This window comes from Geotrypetes seraphini, chromosome 8 (assembly GCF_902459505.1).
Source record: "Geotrypetes seraphini chromosome 8, aGeoSer1.1, whole genome shotgun sequence".
In the NCBI taxonomy this organism is placed as follows: Eukaryota; Metazoa; Chordata; class Amphibia; order Gymnophiona; family Dermophiidae; genus Geotrypetes; species Geotrypetes seraphini.
The window spans coordinates 142,175,873-142,188,939 of record NC_047091.1 but is presented as its reverse complement, the minus strand read 5'-3'; the positions used below and the strand labels follow the sequence as shown (position 1 = coordinate 142,188,939).

Below are 13,067 nucleotides of genomic sequence, written 5' to 3'. Positions count from 1 at the left end.
AATCTGTCAGCATATGAGAAGTTTTCCATACCTTTTATCAGCTTTGTCGCTCTTCTCTGGACTCCCTCAAGTACCGCCATGTCCTTTTTGAGGTACGGCGACCAGTACTGGACACAGTACTCCAGATGTGGGCGCACCATTGCCCGATACAGCGGCAAAATGACTTCCTTCGTCCTGGTCGTGATACCCTTTTTGATGATACCCAACATTCTGTTCGCTTTCTTTGAGGCTGTCGCACACTGTGCTGATGCTTTCAATGTTGTGTCCACCATCACCCCCAGGTCTCTTTCAAGTTTGCTCACCCCCAGCAATGATCCCCCCATTTTATAGTTGAACATCGGGTTCTTTTTCCCTACATGCATAACTTTGCATTTCTCAGTGTTAAAACTCATTTGCCATTTTCTTGCCCAGTCTTCCAATCTCATTAAGTCCCTTTGCAGGTCTTCACAGTCTTCCTTGGTTCTAACCCTGCTGTAGAGTTTGGTGTCGTCCACAAATTTAATAACCTCACAGTTCGTCCCTGTCTCCAAGTCATTAATAAATATATTGAACAGGAGCGGTCCCAGCACCCACCCCTGTGGGACTCCACTCGTGACCCATTGCCATTCTGAGTAATGGCCCTTTACTCCAACCCTTTGTTTCCTGCCAGCCAGCCAGTGTTTGATCCATCGGTGGATATCCCCTTGCACCCCGTGGTTCCACAGCTTCTTAAGCAGCCGTTCGTGGGGTACCTTGTCGAAGGCTTTTTGGAAGTCAAGGTAAATGATGTCTATGGATTCCCCTTTATCCATCTGGCTGTTTATTCCCTCAAAGAAGTACAGCAAGTTCGTGAGGCATGACCTTCCCTTGCAGAAGCCGTGCTGGCTTGCCTTCAGCTGCCCATTGTTTTCAATGTGGTCGCAGATGGTGTCCTTAATCAGTGCTTCCATCATCTTTCCCGGAACCGAGGTCAAACTCACCGGCCTGTAGTTTCCCGGGTCACCCCTTGATCCCTTCTTGAAGACGGGCGTGACATTTGCTATTTTCCAGTCCTCTGGGATCTCCCCTGTTTCTAAGGAAAGGTTACATATTTGGTGAAAAGTTTCTGCTATTTCGTTTCTCAGCTCTTTTAGTACCCTTGGGTGGATGCCGTCCGGACCTGGTGATTTGTCGCTCTTTAGTCTGTCTATCTGACGGAGGACTTCCTCCCGGCTTACCTCTAGTTTGACCAGATTACCATCCCGGTCTCCATGTAAGATCTCCTCGGGTTCTGGAATATTGGATGTGTCCTCTCTCGTGAAGACTGACGAGAAGAACTTGTTTAACCTGTCAGCTATCTCTGTTTCCTCCTTTACCACTCCCTTCCTGTCTCCATCATCCAAGGGTCCCACTTCCTCCCTGGCCGGTTGTCTCCCCTTCACATACTTGAAGAATGGTTTGAAGTTTCCTGCTTTCTCTGCCAGTCTCTCCTCATATTCTCTTTTTGCTTTCCTTACCACTCGGTGACATTCCTTTTGGTGCCTTTTGTGTTCATCTTGGTTGTCCTTGGTTTGGTCCTTTTTCCATTTTCTGAACGATGCTTTCTTGTCACTTATCGCCTTTCTTACTGCATTTGTTATCCACACCGGGTTTTTTGTTCGATTCTTCTTGCACCCTTTCCTAAACCTGGGGACGTACAGGTTCTGTGCTTCGTGCACCGTGCCCTTGAGCAGGGACCAGGCTTTTTCTACAGTCTCCATCTTCCTTGAGCTGCTGCTGAGTTTCTTTCCCACCATTTTCCTCATGGCCTCGTAGTTCCCTTTTCTGTAATTGAGTGCTATCGTTGTGGTTTTCTTCACTTTTGGTGTTCCTATTTCTAGCTTGCACTGGATCATGTTGTGATCGCTGTTTCCTAAAGGCGCTAGTACCACCACCTCCTTTGCGGGTCCCCCTAGCCCGTTGAGGATTAGGTCAAGAGTGGCTTCTCCTCTTGTTGGTTCCATGACCAGCTGTTCCATGAAGCAGTCCCTTATAGCCTCCAGGAATTTTGTTTCCCTTGTGGAGTTTGAGAGTCCAATACTCCAGTCTATGCCAGGGTAGTTGAAGTCCCCCATCACCACCACACTTCCGCTTTTTCATACTTGCTTTAATTCAGCCTCCAGGTCCTGGTCGTTTGCTTCCGGTTGTCCTAGTGGGTGATAGTACAGTCCCAATTTTATGTCTGCTCCATTTCCTCCTGGTAGCTTAACCCATAGTGATTCCAAGTTGTCCGCCCCTATTGCTGTTTCCATCCTGGTTGAAGGAATGGAGTCCTTTATGTATAGCACTATTCCTCCACCCTTCTTGTATGTCCTGTCTCTCCTGTAAAGTTTGTACCCTGGTATGACCACATCCCATTTGTTGTCCTCGAACCAATTATGTCTATGTCCTTCTTTCTGGCTATGACTTCTAGCTCTCCCATTTTGGCTCTTAGGCTCCTATTTCCAGCAGTTGTCAATCAGGTCACAAATACCTGGCAAGATCCCAAAAGAGTAAAATAGATTTTATGCTGCTTAAAATAAGCAGTGGATTTCCCCACATCCATCTTATTAATTGCTTATGGACTTCTCTTTTAGGAAATGAATAGGCAGACACAAGCTATTTAACTGGACAGGAAGCTCTCCTGCCTGGTTAAATTGCTTTGAATATCATCCCTTTCTTCTTTTGTGTTCTATAAGCACAGAGGTCTCTGTTAAGATACTTTTGCTGGTGAGTGTGTATGAGATGTAACTCCCAGATCTACCATAGACTGAATGACTGGAAGTTCTGCTACACTGAACCCTTGAATAGCCGTAAGAGCAGGCATCCATTTTGAATCTGGACCTTCTGCTAGCCTGAAGGCACCTCAGTTACATGTTATGGTCCTTTAGACCATAAGTGGGTAGCAGTTGCTGAAGCAGATTGTCCAAACCAGTGTAATGCAGTCTGAGCTTCTCTTATTTGTTTCCTTCTGTGCATACGTGTGTTCACTCACTCAGCGTTGTAGAGGTTGGCTAATTGAGATTTCTCTGCAAACACTATGCAGTACTTATGAATTTACTGGAGGCAGAAAGAACATAACAAATCATTTCTATACTAATCTAATTTAATTCTTAGGTTTGTATACCGCATCATCTCCACGTTCGTAGAGCTCGACGCAGTTTACAGTAGGAGAAATAGGAAGGAACTACAACAGAGGGTTAGAGGTAGAAGTGTGAAGAAAATTTAGAGGACTTGGGATGCCAAGATATAAGAATTTCCTTGATTCCTAAGTTGAAGGGAGACTTACATTTTTTGAGAAAAGCCAGGTTTTCAGATGTTTGCGGAAAACTTGGAGAGAGCTCAAGTTCCGAAGAGGGGAGGTAAGGTTGTTCCAGAGCTCAGTGATTTTGAAGTGGAGGGAGGTCCCTAGCTTTCCTGTGTGGGAAATGCCTTTTAGCGAGGGGAAGGATAGTTTTAATTTGTGGGAGGATCTGGTGGTATTAGGGTTTGAGGAATTCCAAGAAAGAGGGATAAAGGGAGGGAGGATACCATATAGGATTTTGAAAGTTAAACAGGCACATTTATAGTGGACCCTGGCGATTATCGGAAGCCAGTGGAGCTTGGCCAGGAGCGGGGAGACATGGTCAAATTTACTTTTAGCGAAGATGAGCTTGGCCGTGGCATTCTGAATCCGTTGGAGTCTGTGGAGGTTTTTCTTAGTTAGGCTTAAGTAGATAGAGTTGCAATAGTCCAATCTGGAGATTGGACTATACTGCACAACTGATAAGTTCGATTCGGTTTACAAAATTTAACAAATAATACAATCTAAAGAAAATTGATTAATTTGCGAACAAATGTGTCTTCAGTTGCTTTCGAAAATGATTGTTAGACATGGAATTCAGTAACAAGGGTTTCAGTTCCTTGTCCCGGAAAGCCGCCTGATAAGAAAGCAAAGATTGGTGGTATTTTGTATAACGACAGCCTTTGACAGAAGGAAAAGTAAAAAAGGCTCTGTGAACTGCGTGAATACTTGGATTGACTAAAGAAAAATAATTCAGATAAGTAAGTGGGTGCCATGCTGAAGAAGACTATGTAACAAAGGCAACCAAATTTAAATTTAATTCGAGCCTCCACAGGAAGCCAGTGCAATTCTCGATAGTAAGGACTCAAATGATCAAACTTTTTCAATCCATAGATCAGGCGAAACGCTGCATTCTGGACTGTGAACAGCCTAGATAGATTCTTTTGAGGACCTGCCAAATATACTATATTGCAATAGTCCAGCTGGCTCAATATCAATGGCTGAACCAGTAGTTTGAACTAAATGTAGAGTGGTCTTTTAAAATACAATAGATTAATCATTATAGATTTTCCTAAGTCATCCAATGCTGTTTTCTCACCAGTATAGTTTATATTCTTGTGAAGAAATATTTTAGCTGGGATTAGAACCAGCCAATTTGATATCCTTAAACCACTGAAGGAGGAGTTCATCACACCCTTGTTAATGGTTTTCGTATATCCTGTAAGTGATAGACTTGAGTTTTCAAAATTCAGGAGTATTTTTATTCTCCTTGCTCTATTTTCTCCTTCCCCACCCAGATGCTGCTCTGAATAAAATGAAATCTATGGTGGTGATCTGGAATCAAAACCTCCTTGGAGTTCAAATCTCTCTTTGGCTGTTGAAGCCCTTGGAGTTTCCTTTAGCTTCCTGTTCCCTTGAACTTCCGAGCATTCCATTACTCAGACCCTGAGAAGTGTTCTGCAAAATTATTTTTCACTCTTTTTTTGTGCGTGTGATGTGACACTGGCCGAGTCATTTTAATTTCTGGCTCTCAGTTAACCTGCTTATAAACAATAGATAACAGTTGCATTGTATCTTCATCTTGCCTCTTGGATACTTGCATATTTCTACAACTGGGATTCCTAGGTGCTTTTGGATTTTTTGTTTACTGAAATGACTCATTTCTCACTAACATTAGTGCCTGTTTGTCAGAAATGGGCTCACCTCTTAGAACCAGGGATGGAAGGAGCAGGGGCTGCAACATCCAACCAGGTCATACCATTTTCTGCCATTATTTCATCTACTTTGAGTATTTATTTTGATGATTTCAGTGCCATTGCTTAGAACTGTCATGTGGAAATCATTAATTGTGTTTCACAGGCATAATTTTAGCCTTTTAAAAATTTTGTTGTTATGTTTTGGAAGGGGGGAAGGGTAGTTGGAGTAACCTTTTATTTTTTCTTCCAGCAACCAACACACACAGTAAACCCAGTGGCAGGGACTGCAAATGCCATTGAAATTGAAACCCTAAAGAGACAAGCAGTGACTCAAGCGGGCTCAGGTAAGTCTTAGCAACATCCTTTCAGAAAAGAAATACCTGCCATCAATTCTCTTTCCATCATTAGTTCTCAGCAGATGACTTGACACGTGTTGAAACCCAGAGAAGAAGTAAATGGAAGTGAGAAATACCAGAACCTGAAAACTGTTAAGCTCTGGAAGCTTTTTACTTTGCAAAGTTTGTACATGTTAAAAATAGATATGTAATTAAGGGAATTTGTTTTTGTAACAATTAATTGAATGAAGCATTGCTTGGGACAGTTGAAATTTCCCAGTCATTGGTGCCTTGCCTTTTTACTCTCTGAGCCAGTGAGACAAGAGATTCCTCTCTTGGTTTTCTGGTCCAGTTTATAATAGCAGCAATTAATCTTTTAACAACTGTAGATCCAGCGAAGCGACCACGCCTTGATGTGGGTCAGCAGGGAATGGTGTTTCAGCACTCAGGGGTGACTTCTGGAGTTACTCTACAGCAGCTCATGCCAACTGTGCAAGGTGAGGCCCTTTCAAAAGCAAGGTTTTTGGAACCTGTCAGTTTGCATTTGTTTTTGGATTTTTGTTTGGACTTCCAAATTAATGAAATTGGCCTCTACTAGTTTACAGAAGCCACAAACCTTCATTTGCAACCACTCTGATTTTTTAATCCCCATTACAGAGATAGTCCTTACTAGGGTCCTTGGACTGTGGCCTTCCTTCTTCCCCAAATCTGGTCAGTGGGTTCGACTGAGTCTTCTTTGTTCGTAGGAATATTAAAACCTATTTGTTTAAGAAATTTTTCTTCCACAATGATCTAATGTTAAAACTGTAGATCTTATGATTAATAATATGGTATTTAAAATTTCTAACTCGTGGAAATATCCCAGCTGTTTAAGATATAGTGTGAGCTGTAAGGCATGGGTGGATTATAAATACAGTTGTTATTATTTAACACCTGAGGCATGGCTCTCAAACTCTGGTCCTTAATAGCTACAAACTAGTCAAATTTTAAATATATCCTTCCTGATTATGCAAGAGAGAGATTTGCCTATAGTGGAGGCAGAGAGCCTGCAAATATGTATCGTACGTAAACATTAAGGATATTCTGAAAACTCAGCAGGTTCGCAGCCCTCCAAAACTGAAGTTTGAGACCCATGATTTAAGAGCTATGAATGAGCTCTTATCAAAAGCAAATTTTCACACAACATAGTACGCTGTAGATTATTAACATCATATAAGGTGATTAGCAGTGTTTTTTCAGAGCAGTCTATAACATCCTATCATCCCCTTTCCTTTTGTGTGACATTTTTTCTACACCTGCCTCTAGGTAAAAGTTCAGTGGTCATAGACTGGAGATTTGTTCACAGACTTTATTAAAATGTAGGTGAGAAATGAGTATTATTTTGAGATGATATAATAAGATGTGTTGATTCTTTTGGTGCTAAAATCTCTCTTAGCATACCTAAGGTTTTTAGCACACAAGACATGTATATAAGACAGGAAGTAAAAGAGCCTAGTATGTGCTAATGACCTGCATATGGAATTATTTCCAGTGTAGAAGTACACTTGCTTTAAGATACTTTTTAAAATTCTGGTTGTAACGTTTAACTCCAACCCGTGTCTTAAATTGGAATTTAAAAAAATCAGGCTATAAAGACCCAAAATCATCATGTTGAAGACCTAGGGAAAGAGAATTTCCAGTTTGGGGCACCCATTGACCTGACTCTTAGGGCTTTGAATCTTAGGGACCCCTGCACCACCCTCTTACTCCCCATCAACTCTGAGTAAAAACTTGGAATGGCCTTACAGAAATGACCAGAACTAAACCTTGCCACATTATCTTCCGAAGAAAACTGAAAACCCATCTGTTTGACACTTAGGGCTAGATTCATTAACCTGCCCGAATCGGAACAATCCGTTTCCGATTCGGACAGGTCCGACTGATTCACAAATCAGTCATATTCAAATGGGGTCAATCGGAGAAACGCCCCCTTTTGCAAGCAGGGATCGCAAATGTGCGATCCCCGCTCATGCGCTGACCCTGACATTAGTGACAGGAGAAGCAGCCTCCTGTCACTGCTGTCAGGGCTTGTAATATTTTTTTTTTACTTTGGCAGATTACACACGCAAAATATCTGTTCGGTTTAAAAAATAAAAATGCCCTCCCAAATGCTGCCCCGCCGATGCCCCACAAAAGGCAGGAGGGATGCCAACTCCCTCCTTCCATGTGAAACCTCAGCCTGATCTGGCCGTCCCACCTCCCTCCCTCCCTCCCTACCTGTAGCTCTACCTAGGTCGGCAGGCCGGGCCGGGCCTACCCACTCCCCCCCTACCTTTAAGAATCTGGAGCAGGAGGGATGCTCATTCCCTCCTGCTCTAGGCCTCCTCTGAGGCCTGCAGGATGACCAGGCAAGGCCCACCCCCTCCCCTTAATATTGTTGAGAGCAGGAGGGGTGCTCAGTCCCTCCTGCTCCACGCCTCCTCTGCCGATGTGTGCGGCCTTAGGCCACACCCCGATGCATCATCTGATGCGCGGGAATGGGCCTAAGGCCCTGATTGGCTGAGTTGCCCCAGGCCCGGCCTAGGTAGAGCTACAGGCAGGGAGGGAGGGAGGTGGGCCGGGATGGGGTTACACATGGCAGGAGGGAGTTGGCATCCCTCCTGCCTTTTGTGGGGCATCGGCACGAGGGGGGAGGGAATGGGTCTAGGCCGAACTTTTGTAGGCAAGGGAGCTGTGGTTTTAACCCACTTTAACCGGCAGGTTACAATCATGGGCTCGCAGTGTGGGGAAGGTCAGGAGAAATTCGGGGTGGCAGCCAGGAGAAATCCGAGGACGAGCAGGGTGGCAATTCGGGGCAGAGCAGGCAGGCACAATCAGGGAAGAACATTGGGGCGGCAGGCAGGAGAGTTTCGGGGCAGCAGAGAGCAGGGCCAGCAGAGAGCAGGGCTGTGAGCTGGGCTTCTATGAAGCAGAAGAGTAGGAAAGATATTTGTGACTGGTCTTCAGCAGTCACTTTTTCCGAGCCCAGTCAGATTTGAAAAAATGGTTAGTGAATCATGTCCCTGCCTATTTTGCATGCAGTTCCCCTCATTTACATGTGCGGATCGGAAGAGGGTCGCTACACAGGTTAGTGAATGATGTTGGGGAGAAATTGGCTCGCAAAGGGCTCGCAAACCGATCGGTACACGATCAGTTTGCTTAGTGAATCTAGCCCATAATCTCCTTTACCCTCTCCTCTTCTCCTTCCCTTCCCCTCCCACCTCCTCTCCCCCTCTTTTCTCTCCCCTCCCCTTCCTCTCCCTCCTACCTATCCACCTCCCCTTTCTCCCCCTTCTCCTCCCTCCTCATCCTCTCCCCTCTCTTTAAAGTCGCCTTGAGCCTGTATAGGTATGAGCAATACACAAATAGAAGATTAGATTAGATTAGATTTCTCTCTCTCCTTGCCCCTTCCCTCGAGTATGACACATCTCCCTCCTTCTTTTCCACCCAGTCCATCTCTCCCTCTCTGTCTCCTTGCGCGCTTTCTCTGCCCCAGCTCTTCTCTACTCTGTCCCATGATCTACCTTCGTTTGCGGCCCAAAGGATGTCATCTGCAGCAGGCAATCACATAAGCTGCCCTGCTGCTGCACGGGATTCTCTTTACTGCAAGCCTGCCTCTGATGAAACACAAGTTATGTCAGAGGGGGCGGGCCAGAGTAGTGAGAAGATGCTGGTGCTGGTAGCAGGGCAGCATATGCAATTGGTTGTCATCAGCATGTGGACTGCAATTTGGTACTGTTTAACAGCAAGAGCTGGACATTAGAAACCTGCTGGGATTCTAAATCCAACTCCTGCAGAGAATCTTAAAAGCAGAGCACTCTGCCTTTCATAAGTGAGAGTCCAGAGTGGACTGATCGCAAAATGGCTTGTTTATGAGTGAAATGTAGCAAGTGGAGGATAACTGCACATATTTTAGTGCCAGTCTATCTCTGAGGGCCTACTCTGTGCACTCTTTCTATGTGGTGAGTCCTAGTTGGGACCTGAACTTCACTGACTCAGTGAGCCATGTTTCCAGCAAACGTGGTAGTTCTCCATCTTGCGCTAACTTGGGGATTCTTATAAATCGTATGTTATTTCTTCACAATCAGTTTTCAAGATTGTCAACTTTGCTCTGCAAGTTAGAAGGTCTCTTATGAAGTGTTGCCATAGGACCTTTTACCAAGGACATTTATTTATTTATTTTAGTATTTATATACCACTTATAGTCTAAGTGGTTTACATTCAGGTACTCAAGCATTTTTCCCTATCTGTCCTGGTGAGCTCACACTCTACTGTATCTAATGTACCTGGAACAATGGGTAATTATGTGACTTGCCCAGAGCCACAAGGAGCAGCATGGGATATGAACCCACAACCTCAGGGGGCTGAGGCTGTAGCTCTAACCTCTGTGCCACACACTCCCCAGGGTGCTCACTCTTTGCTGCTTCTGGTTGAACTTGAGGCTTCTACTGTCAAGTTGTTCATGGGCTGCCTCCACTGTATTGTAAAGGGCTTGTAGTTTTTTGTCTAATGCTGCCTCTACCCCTGCCATTACTTCAGCTGTTATTTCTGCCATCTATGCCGAGCAGACTGATGAAGTTGGTGGGGCCAGTTGTTCCGCCATCTTGCCTTCTGTCAACTTCATCTTATCCTTATCCTTCTGTAGCGATTTGGTAACCATAAAAGAATGGCTTTAATATAGCTGCCCATAGGTAGTAGGTTTCCAAAATATTGTGTTTTGGTAAGTTGTACAGATGATTCAATAGCCATTTATTGAGGGAAGTGAGAAGCTCAACACTTAATGTCCACCCATGGTGGACATTCTGTTGGTACCACATGAACTTGGCAGTATAGAAAATTTTAATAAACTTTCCAGTGCAATAGGTGAGACATTTTAGACAGATGGGTAGCGTCCTCATGGCCATGTTCTATATGCAGAAAGAATCCACTCCGGATTTTTTTCTTTTTGCCTATGCTGTGATCAGCTGTTTGGGACTTCCCCTGCCGGCTCTGGAAGTTGTTGGAACACAGTTAATACGTAAGGATGTAGTTACTTTTTTGGGAGTACAATAAGTGAAAATCTATCCATGATTTGCACACATGGAATTGGAGTCTTTGGTTGCACCCCAACTTTGTATTTGGACAGCAGTGATCTCTTGTTTATGTGGTTTACAGTATAAAACAATCACTGTATTTAACATCAGCAAGTACAAATCAAATATAAAGCTTTCAATTAAAACATCTTACTGATGTCTTGAATGGACACAAGCCCGGAGGAAAGAATTTCTTACATATCGTGATAGTTATTTTTGCGGGAGCAGAATTTCATTTAAGATTTCCTTGTAAATATTTTATTTCCTTTCAGGGGAAAAGATACACACTGCATTTTTTTGAACTTGCTCAATTGAGATTTTTTTTTTTTTTTTAAAGAAAGTAAAGGAATTTCAATTGCAACTCAGAAGGAACCAAATTAGAAATGTGTCCAGAATTTAGAATACTTGGATAATATCTGTTATATTTCCTTTTATTGATTTATATATTTCCATTTCCCATGGATTTTTCTGTTTTCTTGCCTCTCATGAGTTAGTAATATATTTCTTTATTTTGTTGTATAATTTTGGTCAATTGAATTTGACAATATTTGTTTATTTCAGTATTTCTCCACAAAGTGTGTGTTTTGGATTATTAAAAAGAATAAATAAATAATTTAACCTTCCCCCCAAAAAAATATCTCACAGCAACAACAACAACAAAAGATTCCATCTAGCAAGGTAAACTATTCCACTGTCTAAGAGCAAAACAAGCAAAAGTCATTTTTCATGTAGTTATCAATCTAATGTCCAGATGGATCTACTACTCCTACTAGACATACGAACATAAGCAGTGCCTCTGCTGGGTCAGACCAGAGGTCCATCATGCCCAGCAGTCCGCTCATACGGCGGCCCATCAGGTCCAGGACCTGTAAAGTAATCCTCTATCTATACCCTTCTATCCCCTTTTCCTTCAGGAAATTATCTAATCCCTTCTTGAACCCCAAAACCATACTCTGTCCTATCACACAGTACTATACATTAAAACATTCAAGAGACATTCAAGAGTCCTTCTCAGTAGAGCTTACAATCTAGTCAGACAGACAAACAGGACAAGTAAGGGGTTAGGGAGTTTCTTAGGCATGGTTACTTTCCAAACAAATGGGTGATCCGAGGTGGAAAGCAATAAATGCTGTGATGAACATCAATGCATAGAGGAACATAAAAACTTAATAAAACACCCCAAAACAATAAATAAGAAGGTTCTTGAGAGCTAAGACACCTATAGGTGATCATAAACTAAATGCAAAACTCAAATGGAAGTCAGTGCAATGCCCTTAACAAGGTAGAGACAAGGTAGAAAGGGACAGATTCTTCAGACTTGCGGGGTAACAATAACAAGAGGGCACTCGAGGAAATTGAAGGGAGACAGATTCAGAACAAACGCTAGGAAGTTCTTCTTCACTCAGAGGGTGGTGGACATCTGGAACGCGTTTCCAGAGGAGGTGGTAGAGTAGAGTACGAATTTGGGGTTCAAAAAGCGATTGGACGAATTCCTGAAGGAAAGGGGAATTGAGGGGTATGGTTAGAGGGATTCTATACAAGGTAAAATGTAGTATGTAAAAGATCACTAACAGGTCTTTGACCTGGAGGGCTGCCGCGGGAGCAGGCTGCTGGGCATGATGGACCTATGGTCTGACTCAGCAGAGGCGATGCTTATGTTCTTAAGGCATTATGTAACCCAATTCTTCCTTCCTAAAAACAATTTTACAGAAATATTTTGTAATACCTGTAATAGAATAGGCATCACTTATCCCCAGAGATCATTGCTGTTCAAATACCAGCAAAGTTGGCATAGAACCAAGATCCCCAATTCCATAATATGTGAACTCTGTAACTCATGATTAGATTTGCACCTACTTTAATAATAATAATAATAACTTTATTCTTCTATACCGCCATAGTCGTGAGACTTCTAGGCGGTTCACATTTGAAGAGAGCTGGACAGTCAGCAAGTTACAATATAGAGAAAGACTTATAACAAAAACACTACCAAGCAAGTCAGACTTGGTATATAAAGTTGCCTAAATAAATATGGCAGTGTGTGCTTTGATTCCAACCCTAGGGCTTGGCAATTGCCTGTTAGAAGTTGTTACTGTGCAAACATGAGACCTTTGCGCTTATGTGAGGCTAATCTGTGACCTCTTGTAGGTTAAAAAAAAGTTTTCCCAGCCACTGTATAGTAAAGTAAGATTTGTAGAGCATTCAGTTGTTGACCCTGTTACAATCTCTCCTTTGCCAGGTGGTCTGCTCCAAAAAACACCAGTCTTTGCATTCTGTTACAGTGTGTGTCATCACTGGAAAGTCTCTTTGTTTCCATATTAATTTCTTATTTTGCTGACACGTGCTTTAAAAATAAAATTGTGATTCCTCAGCTAAAGGAACTCAAAACCAGATGACAGTTTAATAGATTAATAATTCCCTTTTGCAGAGGGCATTTACTGCTTTTCATTCAGATCCTCAGCTTTGCTGCAGATTAGACGTGCCAGTAGGAGCACTGTTAATCAGGAATAACAATTGAAGATCCTAAAGACTAGGCTTCAAAACTGCTTTAGTTCTACTTTCTGGGCTTTGTCTTCTTTCCATATCAGTGTCTGTTATGGCAAAGATTAGGAAACCAGGTTGGACTTAAAATCCTCAAAGTGACATGTCATTCACTGGGAAACCCAAGAAGTAAGTGAAACATTCT

General features: G+C 42.9%; 1 protein-coding gene across 8 annotated transcripts in view; it reads left to right on the top strand.

Moving 5' to 3' along the window:
• The window catches only part of EP400 (E1A binding protein p400), a 285,750-nt gene that overhangs the window by 30,309 nt on the left and 242,374 nt on the right, over nucleotides 1-13,067 (top strand). For 6 of the 8 annotated variants that reach the window (XR_004540299.1, XM_033954160.1, XM_033954159.1 and 3 more), the window contains 2 exons: nucleotides 5,207-5,300; nucleotides 5,681-5,788. Coding sequence is in view for 7 of the 8 variants with exons in the window: in XM_033954160.1 (XP_033810051.1) it covers nucleotides 5,207-5,300; nucleotides 5,681-5,788 (202 nt within the window). In the remaining variant the exon portion in view is untranslated. The remainder of the gene's footprint in view (nucleotides 1-5,206; nucleotides 5,301-5,680; nucleotides 5,789-13,067) is intronic. The other 2 variants (XM_033954163.1, XM_033954165.1) reach the window with 1 other exon arrangement.